Source organism: Protomyctophum parallelum, assembly GCF_964188405.1.
Source record: "Protomyctophum parallelum genome assembly, chromosome: 13".
NCBI lineage: Eukaryota > Metazoa > Chordata > Actinopteri > Myctophiformes > Myctophidae > Protomyctophum > Protomyctophum parallelum.
Genome location: NC_139708.1, coordinates 19,040,782 through 19,066,224, shown reverse-complemented (window position 1 = coordinate 19,066,224; position 25,443 = coordinate 19,040,782). Strand labels below are relative to the sequence as shown.

The following is a 25,443-nucleotide window of genomic DNA, read 5'->3' as shown; positions in this document are numbered from 1 at the left end:
TAAAAGAAAATTCAGTATGTCTGCTATTCAAGTAGGGGCCCTACAGAAGAAACATTACGGTATAGTTCATGTTTTTGAGTGGTGCAACCACACCTACAACCAGCAATGTCCATATATACCATGAACTATGAGAACGAGTATATGACTATTAGTACCAGTAGGGGCGCTGTGCCAGATAGTGCTGCTCTGTTGCCTGCTAATGAGAGAGAGAGAGAGAGAGAGAGAGAGAGAGAGGAGGGGGGAGTTGCACCACTCAGTTCACACGGGTGATTTTTTTCTTCACTTTTGAGTTCACGAGACAAAAAGTATTGCACACATTATTATAATGTCAGATGAAAAAGAGTTTAATTCCCCAAGATGATAAAAAATAAAAGTGAATTCTGTAAACCGTTGCATAACTGTAGTGTGACATTTTTAACAAGTGTTAACAAACTAGTAAATATACACTACAAAATATTATGCAGTACACAATTCTTAATGTAGAAAACAAATGTCTATTATTCTATGAGACTTTCAGCTAAAGGTCTTGCCGTTTACAAGACAAAAATATCAATATTTTAACCACGATATGTTCTAGGATTATCAGAATTATGTGTCCTACATATCCATACACCAAAATAAGGTACATGTTTATTTGTAAATAAATATCTAACCCACTGACATCTGCGAAATGCACTTTCAGATTCAACCCATTTAGACCTAAGGACACATCTGCGTCACCTTATAGCTTTTAACCAGTATTTTAAGCTTTATCTGTTGAAAAATAGCAGATCTACAAGCACATAGCGCAGCACCGAGTGCCACGTTACGAGCTTGTAGATTAGCTTTTTTTTTTTGTGAAAATGTGGCTCAAATCTTTGAATATATTTTCACAGCAAACATTTTTAACTCAAATCTTTGCTTCTGGGGGGGGGGGGGGGTCCCTGGAACATCATATTTTCATATGGGGCTCACGGCCAAATACATACAATTCTGGGGCTCCTTGACATGAAAATAGTTGGAGCACCACTGACATAGAAACACAGGGTTTCTTTTTGGAAAACCGAGGATTAGAAGACATTTGTAGAATCTGGTCTCAGGTCTTAATGGGTTAACACATTGCTCTCTATTCAATCGTTGCATTAGCCTGAGAAAAACACATCTCGTTCTCTCGTTACACATACACAAACTTGAAAACGTGCATGTGTTTTAGTTGTTATAAATTTATTATTTTTATTGAATAGCAATTCACAACTAGATGCTACATCATATTGGATTAACTGCTCTCCATAATAATATTTCCAGTGACCTATTCATTGAATATCTAATTTAGAACAAATACATTCAATATTTCAGGGCTTCAATGTTAAAATAACATTTCTACTGAAATTCTACGGCATATATGGAACAAGCGGTTCCACATTCAGATTATTTTATGACCACACTTGTACAAGTATCATTTTTACTAAATTTGAACAGCTCCATACATCATACATGTACAAGATTGCATAAATCTTCAGGCTCCATTTTCATAATATTAAAAACAAAAGACAACACAAAACAACTAACAGTAATGCAAAATAGATTAAACTATTCCAATGCAGAGCATAATAATAAACACATCTATTACAGTTCATTTACAAGAGTCTATTTGGTGCTTTTGTTCACAAATACTTGTTTTTTTTGTTTTGTTTTTTGGTGCCACTAAAAGACTAATTGAGATCAGAAGGAGTTTGTTTCAACAATGGTAGGTATTGCTGTCATAATGGTTTGTCTAATGGCATGGCAAATACAGACTGAGAGGGGATCTTCAATCGTGTCTCTTGCGTCATTCTGCTCAACCGTCTCAGTGGAAAAAACAGTTCTATGCAAACAGTGATACACTTTTCAGCTCAATTGGCCCCGGAATACAGGCCGTCGTTTACAGGTCAATTTCCTTAAAACGTGGTCCACAAAAATACTGTAAGGCACTGACATTTCAAATCTAATTGTGGTCTGTCGTATAGGTCTTTGTTACATTTCTGCTTTTGTAGAATGTGGAGATGCATCTCAGAGCAATATTCCCTATGTTCCAAATTTGAAATGATTTTGTTTTAAAATCGTTATAAAAAGGCACCGATGTACTTGAAAAAATGTAATTGGTCCACTATAGAGATTAAATGTAACACACTTAACAAAGAAATGTTATAACAATATACACGTAAGCCGATCGAGCTTACCGAGATAATTGCTCAAAAGATTTAGGTTAGCCGACCACTCTGAGGAAAGACGGTAAGCAGGGGCCAGCAACAATTTCATAGACTGATTCAACGTAAGGTCTGTATCTGCCATTGAGATTTGTTACAAGAACCAACTGTAATTTCATATAAAAAAAAAGTTAAATCCATTTTGACCACATGCCGTTGCTTCATGGTGATTTTATGGATGAAGAGTAAAACCATTAGCCAATCAAACAAACGGTCCAATGGCGAGAGAGAAACCGACAGTCATTTTAGGCCTAACTTGATAGCATACAGTCAGTGCACAACTAGCACTATGGAGCTGAGCAAAAACAAGGGAAATAAAAAAAGAAATACTTCAAATAGTTCTATATTTAACTTATATGGCCACTTTAGAATTTAACACAAATGCCCCAACTCCTCTCTGGCTTTCCTTCACTGTAGACAAAAGCTGAGTCACAGTCAGCATGTGCTCGCCAATATTGCACAAATAGATTTATGCTAAATCAAATTCACACACAGAGACATCAAGTCAGAATTCAACCCACGATTTTGATTTGTATAACAGCCGAGTACAATTACAGCTAAACTAGATAGTAAAAAAGAAAAACAGGATATCAGTGACTGAATAACCATATCAATCTACTTTAAGGTATGAGGTGATTTATCAAACTAGAAGTTTTGCTGATAAAAGAAAGAAAGAAAGAAAGAAATGAGAAATGAATGAATGAATGGATGAAATTAAATTATATTCGAAAGAAATAACAATACAGGCGTCTTTGGTAAAACTACAAAAAAGGACTTGGAAGTCCATTAATATTGTAAGCAAAAGCCATGGGTATAGTTCTCTGTCATTTCATCACTGTAATCATATTAATGAAAAGCTAAAAGTGATAAATCCTTTCTCCAAAAACAGAACCCACACCAGTTTTACAGTGTTTAACTTGTTGCCATATTTCCTACTGTATAAAATTGAACTGGTAGTCATGTCCATGTCAAGTCTACCTTTCCTCTCCTCCCGAGCTTTAGGCATGATTTATCTGTGTTAATTTAGCAGTGTTCATTTTGACAGCAATTTTTTATTTCGTTTTAGTCGTAGTCTTTTGAAGAAAATGTAATTTTGTTGTATTCATATTTTAGTCATCTGAAAAAGGTTTTGGTTTTAGTAGACAAAATCTAGTTGATTTTGTCGCCAAAAATGTATTTCGTCAGGCCTTGATGGCGTCGTAATGATTGATTTGGGCTGCACTGCTAAAAACAGCTGGTCTGCGATGTGTTGTGAGCTTGTAGATCTGCTATTTTTAAGATTTCTACCAACTTGTCTCTTAGATCTGCTGGATCTCTTCTCCACTAGTCCCTCCATAACATTGTAGTCTTATTTTTTCTTGATGAAATTTCTTAGTTTTAGTCATCATAGCTTTAGTTTTTATTTCATTTTGGTCAGTGAAAAAAGGTAGTCGGGGCCCCCACCACCACAGAGCCATACTCGGACAATGAACAGTAATAGCTCTGTGCGACTGTGGGGTGTTGCTGTTGGCCAGCGCCCTGTTCAACTACCTTAGAATTTTGGACAGGATGCCCTGATCCAGATACATTTTGACTATTATTACAAAAACATACATTACCCACTTCAACCCTAATATATACATTCCGGCCATTTGAAAATAGCTGATCTACAAGCTCACAATGCGTCACAATCCGGCCATTGATTTGTAACAAAGGTTAGGTCTGCATAGCACAATACCCATTTGAATAGTCACTAGTAGAGAACACCACTTTGGTTCATTTTAAAAGTGGACATAGTGGATTTAAGTTTCCTTCACAGGCAGAACGTAACAACGTTAAGTTAACAAAGTTAATCAGGATGGGGGCATATTAAAGCCAAATGCTGCAAGCCAGTGGAGCAAAGATTAATGTTGGCAGGCCAACCGAAATATAACTGACTTCAACCAATTGAAAACTCGGGACATTGCACAACAGTGCAGGTCTGTTATCGTTATCGCCATACTAAAGCCATTTTACGGAAAGAACTACCAAAAATGTAACTCAAAAACTTGACCCACACAGAGAATAATTCAATCAAATACGGTTTAGCCAAGTCTGATGCAGATAAAGGTATGGACAGTCTGAGCTATGTGTATGCATAATAAACATTCAAACATCTACATGTATTATAAGAAACTACGCCAATACCTTTTCCAGTAGCAGCAGAGCTCGCAGAGGTGAAGTTAAGAAGCCTTTAGTACACTAAAAATGACTCAATACAAATATTCTGGCAGTGTGACAGTGTGAACTGTTTTTTTTCTCTTTCTTTTAAGCTGGTTAAGATATCGCATATCACATGCAATATGAGTGTTTAGCCTGCCTTTTATGCCATATAATAAAAATGTAAAGCAAAATACCATACTTTCTTGAAGAAACTTTTTTTTCCCTCTGAGTTGCTTGCTGAATGTAAACAATTAATTTTCCCATTTGTAAGTAGCAAAAAGTGTACCTGGAAAATACATGGTTTTCTATCGAACCGAAAAGCAAAGATGAAAAGAAAATGCATTGTCTTTTTTGTTTGTTTCGTTTTGTTAGATTTTTCAAACACAGTAGGAGGTCATTTCAATTAGAGTAACCTAAGCACAATACACTGTCGTAATTGAAGATGCAACTTACATGTCAACCACAGAATTCTTCATTCAACATTGCAAAATATGTATTACAAGAATATGAATTAAATCACTTAACGTTTGAAGAAAAAAAAGAATAAGCCTTTTGACTTGTTGCTAACTTGCTATACAAGATCATATATTATCTCCTATGTTTGCATACTCTCAAACATTAAATTGAAAAAATGAAATTTAAAACATGATATAAGCTGCACCCAAAGAGCACCACGGCCAAGGACTGGGGGGTTTAATCTTCATGTTTTAGCTTGTTGTCAGGACTCAGGCACCGACACAATTTGTTTTCATACAATTATCGTCCGCGGAAATACTTAGGCGGGGATCGGGGCCAAAATACATTATGGCATATATAATTATATATTCTACAGTATGTGAACGCCTCTGCTAGCCTAAAGTAGACGTTTGTTGTGCAGAAACATGTGCACAAGCTTTAACTACTGGTGTTTTCGCTTCGACAATCTCAAACATAACTTTTCATCTAAGGAAGGCAAAGGCACTTGAGAGTGAGAGGCCGATATGTTCTAGACAAGGTCAAGAGGCTAGGAATTCTACAAAATGTTACCATTTCAGGCTTTAGCAAATACAATACATGCTCCTCTATTGACTAGGCTATATAAATCTCTAAAGACAGACTGATTGAATAAATGCCGTAACATTTTTAGCATGTGCCTCACTGATATTACCGCTGCTGGTTATGCCTAAAATGCATTTTTAAGTTTGCACTTATTTGATTGACTTTTTTTAAATAAATGTAACTATTAAAGTAGAAACTATTAAGTGCTTTTCTATGAAAGCCAACTAATACAGAACAATACCATGATTTAACAGTAGGAAACATAAAACATTCAAATTATGTTTCACAGTACACTGACACAAAAGCCTCAGACATCAGCTTATATAGAAAAAAATATATAAATCTAAAAACAAAGAACAGGAACAAACTACAAAGCAGCTTAAAGCAAAGATTCTACATCCCCTTTAACAAATTACCCCAGGTCAACAAAGTGCTTTAATAAGAAATCAAATTTCTTGGGTCGGTCACAATAATGCTTGACTGGTTGCTTAAAATACAAATCACGGCATTAAATGAAAATTTGGGTTGTACTTAAAGAGGTATGCCACTAAATACCAGTAGTCACATGATTGATCAATTTCCTTACAAGTTCCTTTACGTACAATTTTGTTCCAGTGGTTCCCAAAGTGCTGTCCGGGGACCCACAGGGGCCCTTGAGGCGGCTCCCAGGGGGTCCCCAGCTAAATACCACAATCCGTTTAAACACTTTAATGCCACTTTGGCTACCGGAAAACAGACGATCTACAAGCTCACAACGCCTTGCTAAGCGACGTGTTTTGAGCTTGTAGATTTGCTGTTTTTGAAATATTTTGAACATTATTAATACTATTATTATACATACATTTAACAACGCAAATCTCTTATGGTGCAACTGGCAAAATCCTTATTCTGATGCTGTGCTGCGTTCACATGGGCAGACGCAAAGATACACTACTATTTGTAGCTGTTGTAGCTTTTGCAGCAGCTACAAGCGTGACGTCGCTGGCTTCCATTGACAAGAATGGCAGACTACGTCGTTGCGTCTGCCCGTGTGAACGCATCATCAGACAGTCTCGGAATTACAATCCCTGAACTCGTCAAGGACCCCCTGGGGGTCCCCGGCCAGGAACCTAGTTTGAGAACCACTGCCATAAATAACATGGCAACTCTTATATTTAGTGAGATTCCCCTTTGAAGCGAATAACGATTGCGTGTGTGTTTTGCCCATTTTATATTTCACACCACCACCAGATAAGTTTGTGATGCATTTTGTAGTTCATAGAGCATTTTACTGGCAGCATTATAAGATATTTTGACGTCCTTGCACATGCCCTTTTACGATCCACTACGGGTGTTGCTAAAACGGATTTTTATATGCCGTTAATTTAACTTGTCACCCTTATTTTACTTTCCACTTGAAAAATGAAATACTGGAGAATTATTAACCCCATACAGCAAAAATATACATGCTGTAAATGTAATACATTATGCTTTGTACTGTTCAGCTTTGTCACCTGGCTTCTGGAATTTGTCCTTACTTTTTGCAGTAAAGAGAAAATACAATCAGAACTATCAGAGAACTATGATGACCAGTAGCTTAATTAGCAGTGATCAATAAGAGGGCCGGCCCTCACTCCGTTAATGCAAAGAGACCATTTTTCACAGGGGATGCCGTGGTTGCGATGTCTTTTCAAATTGCTTGAAATCAATGCCAGACGTTTTTTTAAGACAAAATGAAAAGCTGACTTGTGATAGTTAGAGTAATTCTCATTTACTAAAACAGATTGAGATATTTTAAGCTGCTCTACTAGGCGATATTGAGTTAAATTATGTCACCGGTTACCATGGAACCTGGAAAAGTGAAAAAGGTCTTTTGAAAAAATAAATAAAAAGGACAGTGTTGCAACTTTCCATGAGCCGCCTAACTTTCTACTTACGTGTGACTTTGCATATTCTTCAAGAAAGTAATGGATGGAAAATGCAATATTTGCATTTTTTTGCAAGATAAATCACTAATCGCTCAATGTAGAGAATTCAGACACCGCTTGATGACGAGTGCAAATAAAAGAAAATTCATATACTGGTGGATGCATTAGATGAGAAGGGGCACAGGTGTAATCACCGTGTCAGTACTCCAGTAGGGTTTGTGCAGTTTGTGGTGCACGCCACTCAAACATTAAATTAGTAATATATAATGGAAATCAAATGAGCATTGCAAGGCGATGTCACTATTGTGGTTTCTAACTGCATAGCTTTTCTATCAGAGCATTGGAAAGGGTGGTATTGACAGAGGGCAAACTTTAAAATGAGCAAAAACCTAAGATGGAATCCCTTTTGGAGTCCAAATCATAACGGATCTTAGTTCATCAGTCAAACATCATTTTTGTAATTCTACTCAATTATAAATTATTAATTCCATCACTATATTAAACAAGTTGCTATGTAGAAAAATGTAATGTAAAGCATAATATGCATTAGTAGGGCTAATTCTTTAAATAGTACCTTGAATAGTAGAACACCACTTCAATATCTTTGTTCTACAGTAAGGACATTCTGTTTTACTAGGCGCACAGTTCTCACAAAGTACATAATGTTGGCAAGGCTGCAGAACAACGCAACGATCATGCTTTTGGCAAACTATACATTTCTTTGACTGAAGCTGATATATTACCTAAGGGGGAGAAAAGAACGCATATCAGTTGCAAGTAACTCGTGAAAACATAATCCATGCAAACATTTCAAATGTACATGCTTTGATGACAACATTTTGAGTGATGTCTGTCCTGATAGACTGGTTTAAAAAAGAAGAAAAAAATGGATCGGCGGCTACAAGTGAAATGCTATGCGTGAGGATCTAGTCTGTCTTACCCCGTCTATCAGGTCTAGGTCAGTACGCAGCTGACTCTGGAGGGAGTGGAGCTTGGACAAGGGCAGCTTGTCCAGCTCTCCGTAGCTGCGCAGCAGAGGCGTCGTCCCGGGGCTTCGACAGAGCACGTCAAAGTCCCCCTGAAGCTCCTTCAGCGTGCGCTCCGTCTCCTCCCACTTCTGCTCCGTGAGCTGTCGCTCTGCCTCCGCCGACTTGGCCTGGTCCTTCGCATCGTGCGCGTCTTTCTGGCACGCTTCACATGCCTAGAAGACCAAAGTGAAATGTAATCCTGTGACAAAACAATGCTAGCTTCTGTTGGTATACACCATCTATATATATATATATATATACTGTATATATAGTGAGTAGCACAACTATATAGTTCCGCCTGAAGATCAGATGTTTTAATATCTCCCTTGGCCAAGGGGACTTGGGGGTTTGACTGAGCAACCATTTGTCACCATTTTGAATCAATTTTGAACACTTTCCCTCACTTACGCAAGTTCACACGAGTTAATTGACTGTAGAACAGCTTCCCCTCCCAATAACGAGTTACACAAGTTATGCTTTCATTGTTTAATTCGCATTTTTAATCAATTTTAAGACTTACAGGGTTTCCATCTGACAGAGTGCGATAGGGGAATTGTTTTGATGACGTCGCATTGGCATGCAAAGGGTTCTGGGAAATTGAGGCCCAATGCCTTGCAATGGCGGCGGTGGCGTACAGCGGGCGCGTTCGTTCTCCGCTGTTGTTGTGATCGCCACTTTGGAATATTTTTCAACACTAGTCTATGACAAGCGATTACACCATTTTAAAGCGGATTTTCATGAAAAGCAACGATCATGTCGGCGCAGTGGCTCTTAATGAAAACTAGGCAGGGAGATCTGAGATCATGATTATTTAATCCCTGCGCAGTCAAGCTGTTAATTGATTTACAATATATCGTACTACTGCCCGCTATAATATATGCTTACATAGTATTGCATTGTGTTAATTACCGAGACGGTATTCTCGTAGTGCTTCAAATGACACCGACGTGTCATTGTTGTTGCTGCGAGTTCTGTGCTTTTTGAGCAGGAGGTTTAACACTGACCTGTTTGACTTGATGCCACGCCTCTTCCCACTGTTTGATTTTCCTCTTGGCTTCATCCAGCTCTCTCATTAGGCGGGCCAGATCAGCACTGTTGCTGGCGGAGGAGGCCAGGCTGCTGAACACTGGAGACGGGCTCGGTGAAAAGCTGCCACTTACAAAGTCCCATATGCTGCCAGCTCCTCCGTTCAACCCTGGGAGCACAACGCAGGGTTTATTACATACACAAAACATTAATGTGTAACACACAGCACAATCCTGTTGATTTAGAGCAGTAGTTCCCAAAGCTTTTATCCCGTGACCCAAAAAAGAGAACTTAGATATTCGCCCCGGGATCCAAACTAGTGAAAATAGCCGATCTACCACATCTTCAATATTTGTTCTAATTTATAGAATTTCTTAGATTTTTCTTTTAATTCTTCATGAAATTACTGAAAAGGGTATTGAATTTAAATTTTAATTCATGAACAGTTTTGCTTTTTGGGGATTTATTTTTTTAGATAATAATTAAAAAACAAATGTAGGAAATAAAAACTAAGGGGACCCATAACATTGTGTCCGCGAGCCACAAATAGGCGTTTGGGAAACTGATTTAGTGACTGCACTGTTTATATGTGTTGTGTAGAATAAGGTTCAACAGTAACATTTTTTGGTAGCGGGTGGGCGTGAGAAAAGGACAAACACGTCAGCATAATTGCACCCGCGTGTCAAATTGCCCACACTGCTCAGTGAAAATGAATAACTATGCGTGTGTGTCAATCGCTCCCCGTGTGAAAAGACACTTAACGCTGCATGACCTCGCAGAGTAGCAATGACTACGTTTTGATTCAAGTTTAATTTAATTCTCTAACTAAACATTTTAAATGCTTCAAACACTGTTTCCATGGCGGAAAGCCTAATAACCAACACAAAACTGCGGAATAGAATTCTTTATTATACCCAGATACGGTAGGTTGTTCCCAGTACCGTACCGAATCTATTTCATGTCTTAATCTTTTTCTTAATCTTTGCTCTCATCTACTTTTTTAAACGAATGTGTACCGTCTACTATTGTAACCAAATGGACCCTAGTGGGTCCATTTGCTTCCAATTGTAATTTTTTATACCGTCAGAGTTAAGGGAAGACCTTGATATATTTTTTAGATCCATTGGTGTATTGTAGACGTAGAGACTAATATAAATGAAACCATTCCATCCTCGCAGTCTTACCCAGAGAATTCTGGGAGTTGGAGTTGTGTGTTCCCAGGAGGCCGTGCTCGTGTTGTTTGGCTAGCTGATGTGGCAGTGATACCATCCCTGACATCAGGGACTGGGACAGGGACTGAGAAAGGGAACTTAAAGGGGAGGTGGAGAGTGATGATGAGGAATTAAAGGAGGCGGATCGGGCAAGTGAGCCAGGAATGTTAACGGGGGCGGACCCAGCTAGCAACCTCTGACCTATAGGGAGAGAGAGTACATGAATAGTGGTTTTTGTTTTGTGTATTAAATACCTGGGACGACAGGCCAAGGAAAACACATGTATATAATTTACTAAAGAGCTCTTGCTCGTAAATATATGTGAATAATTGTTTTGAAAATACTATGTTGTAAAGAAGAATCAATAAACATGTTTGAGCTCTTACTCGTTAGTCCTAAACAGCCGTTTCCCTGTTCTTCTAACTCCCTTTCGAGAGACGCAACGTTGATGTCACTAAAATTCAGGTCAAGAGCCGATCCTAAAAGAAAAGGACAAAGACGAAACAGAACAATGGACCGTAAGATACAGGACGGTGGACATTTGAACACGTCCGTCGACCAGTCTAAGTTACACTTTGTTGTATGACAAGACAAACAGTAGAATGGCCAACCTACAAGGTACTGTTTGACACACTGTGACAAATAGCTCGTAGGTCTGCTATTTTTGAACATCAGGTTGAAAGTGATCAGTCTTTGCTTTACTTAATTTTTATTTGATTAATTATTTCACGCAATTACAACAGTACAAATAGTAAAATTATTAAAAGAAACAGAAATAAGCGCAGGTGAGAAAGGAAACCCGTATAAGGCTTAGGGATAGCCGTTAATCGCCGTTCCGAAATTCTTCAATTAAACTTAACCGTTAACAATTAATTTAATGTAATGCTGTCTGCGTGTGGCCAAAGAACACCCACGTGAGCCGGTTAAAAAAAGTCCCCCCGGCTCAGGCGGTGGTGTAACCGCCTGGGCACCCGACTGGTAATCCAGTCGCAGTGTGCCGCGGGTTCGACTCCCGAGACGGCACGGCCTTTACTGCATGTCTTCCCCCATCTCTCTCCCGTTTCCTGTCAGCCTACTGTCTGTCCCTTCAAAAAAACAAACAATAAAAAAGGCGTAAGCCGCAAAAAATATCTTAAAAAAAAAGAAAGAAAAAGAAAAGAAAATTCCCCCCCACCTTGGTAGCCACCCAAACATCTCTGCTTTTGCATGTGATGTGACAGATAAAACAGTGCACTTTTCATTTCATTCCTCATAAAAGATGCATTTGCCTGGCCATGTATCTCAAATGGTCAAATAAATATTTGATTAAGGGATATAATATGCCTTTTGTACTCTGTATATCAGCAAAGTGTAGATTTTTATGTTAGACATTATTGAGGGAAATGAAGATAAAAAAATAATATATATATATATATATATATATAAAACGCTGCTTATTAACTAACCAGTTAATCAATCAATAAGGTTATCAATTAACAAATTAATCGATAAGTTGCATCGACCCCCCAGGCTCCAAAACACGGACATTGGACAGAACTTTTCTCCACACTGCTGTCCAGGTGTGGAACAGCCTACCAGAGCATGTAGTGGACTCCATCACAGACAATGGCCTTCAAGCCTTTAGTTTAAACGCAGAGCTCACAGATATCTCCTGACCACCCCTCACACTGACTGTTGAGCTGCAGTGAACCATTTGATTGGCCAATAGATATGTATCTTATCTTACTTGGCTATTGTTCACAACTGCATCGAATAAACAAAAAATTTAAAAAACGTATACAAGGTTCTCACCTATAACAGACTCCACCGTGTTGCTCCCGGGATAGAAAGGCGTGGCTTTCACGTTCATCGTGGATAAGGTGGTGGGTGATGAACTATCCGAGCCAACACTAGAGGCCAAGCTTGATGTTATACTGGAGGTCATGCTTGATGCCATAGGGTTCACCACAGAAAAAACACTATGTGATGTCATACTGGAGGTAATGCTCGATGCCATGGGGTTCACCACAGAAAAAACACTATGTTGTGTCTGAAAAGGGAAGCATGAGAAAATAATTAATTAATGGATGACATTGGTTCCCGAGAGTAGTGCCAGCCAGACACAGTCCCTTTCCACACAGCTCGCCTGAGGAGCCATGCTGTAAAAACAACACTAAAATACTATATACAGTTTACAGAACCATGTAGTAACACCAGTGGTGTAATGGTGTTTTGTGTGACAAAACACAAAACACATGCGCATGCACACAGAACTGTTTATTTGCTTATTATGTTTAGTAGTAGTAGTGTTTATAGTGTATGAGTTTTAGACACACAAACACAAAAGTAAAATTAAAATAATCAGACAACTTCTTTACTGCGCTGAAGTAGCGAAACTATGGTAAAATGTTTGCTTTGGACAAATCTGGTCTTGATGGAGGAGGCGGCATTCTTGTTGCATGCAGAACACCACAGAAGAGGTAGCCTACTGGAGCTATTTTGCTATGTTTCGGCTTGTATGAGAAGGTGCATTCAGGTAAACAGTTAAAGCTGTTATAATGTTAGTAGTGGGTACTTAAGCTGGTGTTTTATTCTACGAACAAAACACCACTGAGTAACACTACTATCTAAACAGTATACTGTAGTCATTCGAGCACAAACCTGTTTTTCTTGGTCCATAAATTTGTGATCCATCTGTCCCTTGTTCTTAATCTGAAAATAATTGGGTAACAAAAAAGAAAAATGCCAAACAAAGGTCATTATCTTAAAGTGGTGTCAGAAATGTACATTCATGCATATACATACAGTAGGTTAGAAACGACGTACAACCTCCACATTCATTGTATCTATTCAAGGGCCTTGTAAACCAAAAAACCATTTGCTAAATTCTTAGCCCTAAGGCAGGCTAAGTATTAAGTAACATGATTTTCAGATTCCAACCTTGGACACTCCTGACTTGAAGCCAGTTAGCAAAGTCTTGGTCTGGAGGGGGGTTATCTACGTACAGTCGTACATACCTCGATGTAACAGTCTACTCTATGTTGCAACGCATTTGCTAATGTGCTAAACGTTACATTGTTGTTTCACTGTATCTTCCATGTTTCTCATGCTTCTAGGCTGAATGTGTATGCACATTGCCTTCATGTCTGGAAATCCATTTAGATAGAACAACATAAACTTAAATTAAATTTGTATGCCAAACTTGCATGGGCAATAAATTCTACGAAAAAGCTATTCAAGGCAACAAGGTAGGACAACGATGTGGCTAAATTAACCCATTTAGACCCGAGGCCGATTCTAAAAACGCCTTCTAAAGCCTAACCTGAGGTTTTCTGAAAACCTTATTCAAAAAACAAAGAAAAGTTATATGATACACAGGTGTATGTGACAGAGGTCGCATACGGCATTTAAGGTAAAACTAAAACAACGTATAAGTTACACCAGGTCTAAATGGATTAAAACCATGGGCCAGCTCTTAAGCTGTGTTCAGACCTGAATTAATGAATATATATATATACACACACACACACTGGTATATATATATATATATAAAAATAAATAAATAATCGCGCCGCTCTAACCATCCAAGTCTGAACGCACCTTTAGGCTTGAGCCAATGATAGCTCTGGGCTAAGAATTGGTCAAATATTTAATTTGACCAATAGCCTAATAGTTTGAGGGCGATATCGTTATCGGCAGTGCAATCTATGGGTTTCAGAGACCTTTGAACAGCAGTGGTAGCTACACACTGGCAACGGTAATGAAAAGGGACAATCCACCTCAACAGCCATTATATTTTCAGTCGTCATGGTTCTCGGTTTCAACCAAGGGTGGCAACAGCTAATCGAACCCTTGACAAAACCCTGCATTGGGTCGCCCTGTGAGCTTGTGGGTCTGATATTTTTGCGATACGCTCGTGCGACAGAGCATAGAGTAGGCTTTACCCCTGCAAAAGTGAAATGTGATCAGCTGCGGCCGCCGTCTTGTTAGATTATTAAGAGACTAGTGCAGTGCGTTTAGCATGACATTTCACAATGAATAAAACAATGACAATGAAACACAAAGACAAGAGACAGAGAACTCTGACAAAAGAAACGAGCATCCGGGCCTAAGTTATGCAGTCAGTAGTCTTCCTTAGACAGACTTTAGAGTGGGAGTCTTGTTGTGTACCTGATCCTCTCGTTCAAAGCCCGGAGCTTTAGGGTAGTAGTAAGACGTCAGAGAGGAGACGCCGGGCGTGCTGGACTCTGAACATAAGCTACCGTTAGTAAAGGATTTGGGCCTGCCGGGGGTTGTTCCTACTGGGGATAACACACTGTTGCTTCCTGAGCTGGGCGTTATGGTCGGGCTACTAGAACATGACACCTGAGGAAGAGAAGCGCACATCATGGATCTTAATGAAATGCTGATCCCCAAAAATAATACTATAGAAATATCCCTGGATTTAAATAATTTGAGTAAGAAGGCGTTAAGTTTAGAGTCTAGAGACCTTTAGGTCAGGAGAAAATAAATAATGTTGAGGCATGTATTCATACTCCAGTTTTATGTGATAAGGTGACCACCGAAAACTCCCAACATGACGTCACGCTGCGGTGGTAAGCGACTCACTGCTCACCCAAACACTGGTTTTACCACGGTTTCAGTGGTCACCTTATCACCTAAAACTGGACTATGAATAGGCCTTAAGTAACCTTACGACCTAAACCTAAAGACAACTTTCTTCTGTTCCTCAAACTCATGAATGAAATGTCGAAGAGCAAACAAGGACAATGATGTAAGATTTGCAACAAATATACATTGCAATAGCAAAAACAAAATAAATATTGAAAATGACGCAACTTGAAGCAAAGCATAATGCTAGAGAATGCCAAAGTAGTTAAGGCGTTACGTAGTATAACGTAGGGCGGGCAATTCATTTGTGGTTCGTAATAATTGCAAATAACGGTGAAAATTGGTTAAAAATTTTAACCAATTTTTGGCAGGAACCCCTTTGTGTTAGCATTATGTTATAATTTAGCTATTGAAAAATAGCAGACATTTTTAGAATCTGATCTCAGGTCAGAATGGGTTAAGTCGTGTATATATCGCCCGGCCCTGGCATGACGTGCGTGACAACAACAACATACACTTCCTACTTGTCCGTTGCTGCTGCTAGCAGAGTTGGTGGAGCTGCCTCCACTGTTCCACTCGCTGACTGGACAACATTCTGAATACTGCTGAGACTGAGATCCTGACTGGATCGCCGTTATGAGCGAACTCATGGTCTCTTCTGTGGAGGGAATTCCTGGATCGATTAAGAAAACATAAAAATAAAAGACATAAATTAAAACTGTGAAATACACACAACATAGAACAGACAGACATAATCACTTTCAACCAGTTCCTATTTTGTCATTATAGTATAGGGATCTTTCAATGCATTTATTTATGTTTTCAAAAACAGCAAAACATTGCAGATCTAAGAGCTCAGGGGGTTGACACTAAGGTCTCACAGGCACTCACAGGTTCAATATTAAATGATAGATAGAATTACCGCTCAATTTAACACTTTTTTACTTGCTGGGGCTGTGCGATCAAATATCTCAGGCCACGTTAAGGCGTTTAGACAGATATCTTGTGTTGTGTTTAAAGAAGGTTGCGTCCCCTGTCAAACGAGCACTTACCCGAGTCGGGCAACCTGAAAGTAAACTCCACCTGCCCGAAAGGTTTTATTTACCTACCAGGGGCAAGTGGGCAACCCTTAGTGCCAACGCCTGAAGCTCACAGTGTGCATTGCAAACTTACTTTCATGAAAAGAACATGAATAGACAATAGACATACAAGGTTTCTTCTGGCCAACAGCGATGATAATAGAAGTGACTGAAACTTCACTTACGTTCTACATGTGCAAATGCACAGAATGGACCTCTGGGGCAGTATCCAGTTTGCCTCATGTCATTGCATTTGGTTGATTTGTAGATCTTAAAGAGGATGGAAATACATGTTATGTTGTGTTTATTTATTTAACATCACAATCACATTGGACAATAATGGACAATGTGTAGATGCTTTGCTTACACTGTATTAGCACGAGTGCTAGTTCTCAACACCTGTCCACAGAACGTTTTTAAAGATTCAAACACCTTAGTCTAAAAACCGAAATCAGACCCGTCTGAAGTGAGGGGTGCTGTACTGTACTTGTGCTGTACTGCCCACCTCCCTGGCCTGTGTGTGTCTGTGTGTGTGTGTGTTAGGCTGTGCAACAGTGACACTTGGTGGTGAACAAACGCTATTTCCGTGCTTCAACACAGCCACACACAAAGCTGTCTATAGGAGTGGTTGCACCACTCAAAAAGGGAATATATAATATATAATCAAAATCATACCAATTACATTAACTTGTGAAACAATACAAAAGCAATCATTCATGTCAGGTTGATTTGAATTCAACCATAGTTTGAGTCCTCTGTAAAACAAATGATTTAAAAAAAGAGCCAAAAATAATGTTGCGTTTCAACCAAGTACTGACTACTGACAAAATCTGGAGCAAACAAACATATATGCGCACACACACACACACACACACCCACCCACCCACCCACCTCTGGGTGGAACTGCTGTTCGGTGCGGGAGTGACAATACTGGCAGCCGTCCCCGCTGTCACACTTTGAGGGCTCGCCCCACTCGTCCCCGTGTTTCACATTAGGGCATGGAGTTGACCTGCAAGCGTGCAATTCATAGTTATTACATACAAATCCTACACACAACGTAATCTTGCTTATATTCCCAAAGACTGGCATCATCTCACCTGTATTTGAACTTGCGTGGATTTCTTCTTCGGTCTCTGCTGTTGTGGTAGTGAGGGCACGCGTATCCTTGTCTGCATAGTCTAGGAGGCTTGGTACACTGATCCGTTTTGTAATTGGCCAACACAAAATTGGTGTCTGCAAAAAAAAAAGATTATGAAATATGATTAATTCTATTGTCTTCTTCTTCATTTAACCACGTGAACCCTAGCATCCCTATTCTGGGGTTAACCATCAAAATACCCGATCTACAAATCACAATGTGACGCATAGCTTAATGTAGCATTTTTTTAACGTCAGCAATCTTTTAGGAAAAAGAGATTTGTTGTAGATGGAATAAAGAGGAGTCAAAGTATAGTGCCAATGCCGATTTAAGAGAGTAAATGTCTACGAAGTCGACTAAAGAAAACCTTATCTGACAGTTAAACGTCTGATCAGGTCCTCAACATTTGCCCCAGTCTTTATTTTTTGTAAATGTTTATCTTTACCATTATTTTTAAACTATTGTACATTGAATGAATGTTGTATCTTTTTACTATTGCATATGCTCCTGACTTGTGTTATGCACCCATGTCTCTTGTGCGCACATGTACATACAGGCACACGCTAAAAAAGAACACACACACACACACGTGTATTTTCTGTACATTGTCAATCAATCACCTTGCCACCGGGGGTCCTCTGTAAGGGTCTTCTCTATCATAGCTTGGCTGGCCAGAACGCCAGGTTGAAGATCAGGGATGCCTTCTCCAGATCCCAGCTGTCCGTTCTGGAGGGCCTCTTGTGCTTGGATCTCTCTGTGCACAAAAATCTTACGTCAGTCAGATAAGAAGACTTCACAATAGTTGATCTAGTCCAAATATATCCCAAAGTGTAGCGTATGAAACCAGCTTCACTAGTTCTGTCTGTACACCACATCTCTATTGTTGAAATACGACAAACCTCTAAGACAAGCTTAAAAGCATCTTTTAAAAATAGAAGAAAAAACTATTCAAATGTTTCTCCAAGGAACGTCTCAACTTGAGGGTTCACAGGGTGCACGTACAGACATGTCCCTTGAATCCTTTGTGTATCTTGTTGCTATGCAACAACCTGATATGCCAGTTGTTATTCCCATTGCACAACATGGAAAGAAATCCTCAAATGTTTTGAGGCTGATATGTATACGCATTGATTGTCACCTGATGTCGTAGACTGGGGGTCGGAGGTCGTGTGGGCCGTGAGCAAAAGCACAGTGTAGGCCATTCTTCACACAGTGCCCGCGGGCATCCGTTTCGTGGATACATGTGCCAGTCTTGTAATAGCGGAGATGGTACTTGCGCTCGGTGTCCCCAGTGGTCCGGTGTAAGTAAGGACAGCTGAAAGGGACAAGGGATAGTGTGGAAAACGGAGTGAGTCAAAGCAGACAACAATGTTCACATTTTTGATCAACACATTCTGGGCGGGAAACCCTTTGTGACATAGAAACAGGTCTTTCAGAAAATGGTCATGATTTAGATTTACAAAGACATTTGTAGAATCATCCTCTTCCACACAATGCCTGTGTGGAAGAGTGTGCACACATTCAGTCATACAACTGCAGTTATGATTTAGTCTAGTGCAGTACGATTAATCGATACAATTATTGCGATCTAGATTCAGACACCTATGCGATCTCATTTCGAAATTTGAGCAAAAATGGTGCAGCACTGTTTACAATTCATTTTGTTTTTGCGAGAGAGATACTTTAAGTCAAGCACTTTGATGATGTCTGTTTAAAGCCACAGTAGTTGGCTCCCGGACCGGTGCCATATTTTGAATGTAGTAATGTTCAGCAACCAACTACACTAGACTTACACTACACTTACACTAGACTTAAGAATACATATTTTCCTGAAAACATTTAGAATCATGATCTCGTGCAGCACAGATTTTGTCACAACAAGCTCTTTTCGTTGGCCAATTGGTTTTATATGTATAAAACCCACAGATAGATTTAACCACTTTAACTTTCTAAATGTTTATAAAAACAACGTCAATAGAAGATCTACAAGCTCACTCACAACACGTGTCATTGATTTAGGAAGAAAACTGTTGAAGTTGAAATATGGATATATGGTTTCTGCAACAATATGCTTAATAAGATGTATTAAGCATATAGAGGGTGTGCGTGTGACATCATCATCAAACCCGGAAGTTATGCAGGAATGCCTACTGACTGGCAAAAAACGACTTTCTGGCCTTGACAACCTATGCATCCAAACAGATACGTCTGATTGCATTAAACAACATTAAACAATGTTAAACTCACTTTGCATGTTGCTTTGCCACTCGATGGGCCATTCACTTTAAGCATGCGCACACCCTCTATACGTAGATGTATATAATACACCAGTGAACACCACTAATAATATCTCATTCATCCAAACCAATGAATAGATTCGTTGAATAGAATGTTAAAAAATTTTATGTAAAACACGAGGATGCGATATGTTTCCCCGTTTTGTTTCATTTCATCATGTTTTATCACTACACTACATTTAAAATTAATATTATGGACATCATTCCATTCCGCACCTTGAGTGAGCTGGCAGGGTGAGTCCGTGCCTTTCAAAATACATAGCCAATAAGATTGTTGAATCGAACAAATTTGCCTCATCTGTAATGGCAACAGTTGCTATAGTAACACTTAAGGTTGTACAGAAATAGCTGCCATTGGTGGAGGAGGAGCAGAAGATGAGGATGCAGTACGGTAACTCAATCTTAACAACCTGCCTCTTATGTGCGGAGTTGAATTACTGTATAAGAGCTGCACTCACTGTGTGTGTGCGCGCTCTAAACTATTATACACAATACAATCACCATTGTGTTATCGACACTGTGTGGCTCCAACTGTCTATTTATACAACATACAGTCTGCATTGTAATCTCTGCACTCTGTGGGTACAACTGTTATACACAAGAGTAAGACAATCAGCATTGTAAGATCGTCGCCTTCATATCCAGTCCAACACTGTTACTTTCAGAATTTTATTTTTGTATCATGTATTATTTTAAAGCCGGGTTGATGTGGATATTATTAATATTTAATATCAATCTTTTTTTATACTTTATTGATTCAATACTTTTCACATAAAATAGCACAAATAGCAGATCTACAAGCTCACAACGCATTCCACCGTGGGCTTGTAAATTGGCTAGTTGCTATTATTAAGCATTAAGGGCATTCATACATTTACAAAGACAAAACAAGTTGCAATATGGAGATACCGTATTGTCACTACTTCTTAAAACATTTGTTTTCAAAGTTATGGCATTTCTTAATATTATTTATTCAATACTTATTCAAGAATTTAATTTGGCATTAATTCATGAAAACTGAATATTTTTTGAAAATGTTTTGACATTTTATAATAATTAAAAAGAAAAAGGTTAAGGGACGCATAAAAATGTGTCCGCGACATGTGGGTCCCGACCCACTGTTTGGCAAACAGTGAGCTAGGGTGTCATTATTGGGAAGGCCTAATAATGTAAACAAAGAATACTACGTGTGTGTGCGTGTGTATGTGTGGACCAATGAGAGCGGACTGTGAGAGGAGACCATTCAATCAGGACACAGGAAACAGGGGGTGTGTCCACACACAGCTTGGTTTACCACAGTCATTCAGTCAGAGCCAGTGCTGCCATTCACACCAGAAACAAAACGAACACCAACCTGCCACGAACGTTTCCCCACAATAATAATTAACAATGTTGAAAGAAACGTTACCATCATTAATAATGACAATCACTTTTTGCATTCTCTCCTTTTCTTTATTACTTAATACTACATTTGTATTACTATTCTACTGTTGTTATTGTCTACGCATTGTCTGAAGGAAGCCAAACCAAAATAGGTTTTACTCGTATGTAACTGTACACAAGATGTAACAATAAAGTACATCCTTGAACCTATGTATTCTGCACCCTACTGAAAAGCTATCCATATTGTAGGGCAACTATTTTGATTTCATTTTTGTAACAACATTGGTGTTTTAAAAAGTCATGAAGCATATGAACAGCAGTAAAAAAAGATCTGAGATCTAGATTCAGACACCTATGCGAGCTCATTTCTCAATTTGAGCAAGAATCATGCAGCACTAGTTGCACCAATTCATTTTTGTTAATCTTGTGTTTTGGCTACAAGAGAGACTTTAAGAGTGGATTAAGTCAAGCACTTTGATGTTGTCTGTTTAAAGCCACAGTAGTTGGCTCCAGGTGCCACATTTTGAACGTAGTAATGTTCAGCAACTACAGACTAAAGACATGGGATATTTTCATGGGAAGATTTTAAAATCATGTGAGAATCGTCATCTCAAATCTTGTGGAGATTCACATTTGAGCAAGAATCATGCAGCACTAACTAGTACAGAAAAAATAACTAATTATTTTCACAGTTCGCACACAAAAAAACATCACCACCACCACCTATCTCTGGCACAAAAATAAATGGCACTTACTCGTCTCCATCGGGACAGATGCCCGTAGTCTCGTCGTATTTGGTACAGTAGACATCGGGGCTGTAGTTAAACGTGCCGTCTCTCCTCCGGATGGGCCGCCTGCGACGCTGGTTGAGGAAATGCCAGTGGAAACACGTGAAGGGCCGGTGCTGCGTGCACTTGTGCTGCAGGAACAACGGGCACTGCTCCGTACGGAACTCCTTCAGGTAGCTGCAAGGAACACATATTACATACAATTTTTTCTCAACCCTTTTCATGTCAAGGTCTATTATTGATACAGCATTTATTTTGAGCCACGGACTACCATTTGATAAGATTTTGTCCACAATTCAATGCTGTATTGATGTTGGTACCATTAGGAGAGATAACAGGCAAATGTTGATAATCAAAATAACAATTATTTTACATTCTCTAATTGTAGACTTCTTGTAAATTAAATAATAGGGATGTTTAACAACGATGTTTTAACTCTTGAGAGCGTGAAATGAATTACCTATTGGACCGGTAAGGGTTAATTTGGTTTCATTCAACGCTAGAGTATTTGTCGTATAGTGTAGTATCTGTATTTGATGGAAAACTAACTGACTATGACATATAATTGTGTACTTGAGAATGTGTTTGAAAGTAATTGGTAAAATGTTTGGGAATAGAGTTGGGGATATATGTGTGAGCTTATAAATAAACTAAAGATACATATTTGATATGTGTTGATCTGTTTAGCTTTTTGAAGAGTAGAGCGGAGTGGTCAAGATGTTTTGAAAAGGTAACAGTTCTTCTAACATGTCTCTTCTGTAGTAAATAAATGCTGTGGACTCTGGAGGTAACGATGCAATATTGCATTAGCTGCCTCTTACTCAATGCTGTAGCAGTACCAGCGACTACTTTCCCCATTTTCAACCGTTTTATTATATTTTGACAATTGCTTTGGCAATGTATTAAAGGCATGTTTACATCCTCAGAATTGAAAGTGAATTGAATAAGGACCCCAATGGAAACAATTAAGTTACAGTGCTTTATTGGGTTATAAATCCCCAGCAGACATTGTATTGAATTGTACTTTCCTGTGCTTTTTTTCTGCAAACTTTTAATAAAGTATTCAATCAATCAAAGATACACAATATTACAGAGAAATGTGAAACACACCCTGGCCTGTATATAATATAACATGTATATAACTACGCTGCGCAATATCTGTTTATTAAACACACAATGAATGCTCTGCCTCCGCCCCCTCCAACTATAGTTATATACCCATGATTCTCCTAAAGAGTTCTTTATATTTTGGCACTTAATTTGGCAATGTAAAAACGCGTGTTTTCCCATGCCAATGAAGCTGCCTGAAATGGAATTGAAAATACAACAAAATAACAGAAGGAATATTATTGTACTATTATAGTAGTAGCAGCCTGGCTGAAACCAACGCGCTAGGTGTTTAGGTTACTGCCGTATCGGGCAATTCACAGAAGAGATACGCGCGCGTTCGTGCGCAGCCCTCATCGGCGCCCGCGCAGCGTACGTTCACTTCTGTGCGTACGTAAGCGAGAAAGAAGGAGGAACTTCAAATAAGGCCGTGCTATTTACAAGCAGCGAGTTCCTCCTGGCTAATCATTTAGCCAGCCAGCAACCCCCAAAAACAACAACTTCTCGACTCCTCGAGTCGCTTTTAAAGACCCCTATACGCGTTTACAGGCTCCAGAATCATTTAAATTGTATTACATTCCACGTCTCCTCCAGGCTTGCACGCTCGTTTTTAGCGTTGCAAATCGGAAATGTGCTACATGTAGGTAGTGTGTCACAAAGCCAGGAAAAGCACCATGTTTTTAACGCACACACACAAGGGCTGACGCCGAAAAGGGAATATAAAACGTTTGCACAATAGACGGCCGCTGCTGCACGTTGCAAAGGCGTTTGGTTTTGTATGTCAAATGCGAGTTTTTTTAGCTCTCCGGCCGAGAGCGTTGGTTTTACTTACGTATAGTGGGTAGGTTTCTCAGTTTGAGGAGAAGCATTGGCCGCCGTTTTCGAAACCGACGGCATTTTCAGTCAAAACAATGGAATGCGCAGGCGCGCAGATCTGTTGCTCTGCATGCACGTATTGTGATGACGGGCAGTGCTCTCTGTCTGTCTGTCTGCACTCTGCAGACACCAGACAGGAGCAGAGCGCCCCACGCCGGCCGCCTGGCTGGCACTGTGCGTTCATTAATTGTAACGCAGTGGGTCCCACACTTTTTCGTGCCAAGGGAGGGCCCCAAATAGCCAAATTGCTGCAAAAAAGAAGACACCAGGGCACTCTTCCAGAAAAGTAAAAAGTGGCTAAAGCATGCAGGAGCCACTTTAGGGTTTAGGCTTTAATTACTTTTCTACAATAGTGCCTTGGTCTCTTCTTTTTTTTTGCATCAATTCTGTCACCCAGTTGTAGGCTATACCAAAGACTAGAGCACCTTGTTGAAGATGTCTACTCTGGCCGCTCCTTCCTCTTTTTTTCTACTTTGATATAATATAGAGCTATGACTGTATTTGGTCGCGGACCTCTTCCCCTGAATCCCCCCCATTTGAAAATGTGGGACCCCCATGGAGGAGAGACAGTTTGTGTAAAAAATATAAAAAAAAACATTTCAAATTAATATTCAAGTTTGTTAAAACAGTAAGATATATATATATTTTAATAGCAAAGGTAGCAAATTTAGCCGAGGAGCCCCTGGAACCCCTCCAAGGACCCCTGGAGGTCTCCCCGGGGCATCTATGTCCCCGGACATTTATAGCCTATCATAAAGCATGTGTTTGGTTCTCAAACTTTTTACCATGTGGCACCCCACAATGTTGGGGATCCCCTTGAACCTCCTCAAGGAACCCTTTGACAACCATAGCCTATATAAAATAATGAGACTGATCAATTGCAGACTGAAGTACTGCAATTGAAATTCATTTTTGATTGAAACTCATGATTCAAAGTAATTTCAAGTCCCCGACTCACTCCCCCTCACATGAATTAAGCCAGATTGATTAGCTTAATATGCAATATTGTTTTCTCGCTCAACAGTAAACCAGCAAGACGTCCTGAGGGCGAGGTTGCGTGCACGGCTGCACGCATCCGCCTGGGTGACGGCAGACTGCTGGTCGAGCGCTGGCGCTTTGGCATGGGGGGTCAGATCAACATATGGAATGAATTCTGTATACTGGCCAAAGTGGCCATATATGGAGCGTGTCTTGAGTGTACAGGGTTTGATGAGGTCAGATCAATATATGGAATGTCAGAACAGGAAGGACGGGTGGGGGGGATCAACATATGGAATGTCAGAACAGGTCAGCTCCATATATGGAGATGTAAGGGTTTGAGGTTTGAGGTCAGATGTAGAGTTGCTGGCCGGTTTATGCATATAAGTTTATAGGGTATCTATCTGCATTCTGCACACATCCAAATTGGCCAAATTGGCAAATATAGAAATAAACAAACTTTGTGAAAATAGCCGAAAATAGCACTACAAGCTCACAACAACGCCTCGCAGCTTGTAGTTTGGCTATTTTCACAATATGTATCTGTGGAACTAAATGTACACTATATGCAATGTAATGCCTAAGTGCTTG

At 39.4% G+C, this 25,443-nt stretch overlaps 1 protein-coding gene across 5 annotated transcripts; it reads right to left on the bottom strand.

The window, feature by feature from the left end:
* Nucleotides 1-333: 333 nt before the first annotated feature.
* Nucleotides 334-23,959, bottom strand: unkl (unk like zinc finger). 5 transcript variants are annotated; one of them, XM_083780541.1, is made up of 16 exons: nt 23,831-23,959; nt 21,859-22,068; nt 18,562-18,738; nt 18,044-18,177; nt 17,383-17,518; nt 17,177-17,294; nt 16,471-16,555; nt 15,722-15,879; nt 14,766-14,960; nt 13,257-13,307; nt 12,408-12,645; nt 11,003-11,095; nt 10,590-10,817; nt 9,384-9,574; nt 8,292-8,552; nt 334-8,094 (listed from the first exon to the last, which is right to left on the bottom strand). In XM_083780541.1, exons 1-16 carry the CDS (start codon nt 23,893-23,895, stop codon nt 7,915-7,917), a joined length of 2,520 nt encoding a protein of 839 aa, XP_083636667.1. In that variant the 5' UTR covers nt 23,896-23,959; the 3' UTR covers nt 334-7,914. The 5 variants fall into 5 exon arrangements, with proteins under 5 accessions (XP_083636667.1, XP_083636668.1, XP_083636670.1 ...); XM_083780542.1 differs by having other exon boundaries at nt 15,731-15,879; XM_083780544.1 differs by lacking the exon at nt 14,766-14,960.
* Between the last annotated feature and the right edge of the window lie 1,484 nt (nt 23,960-25,443).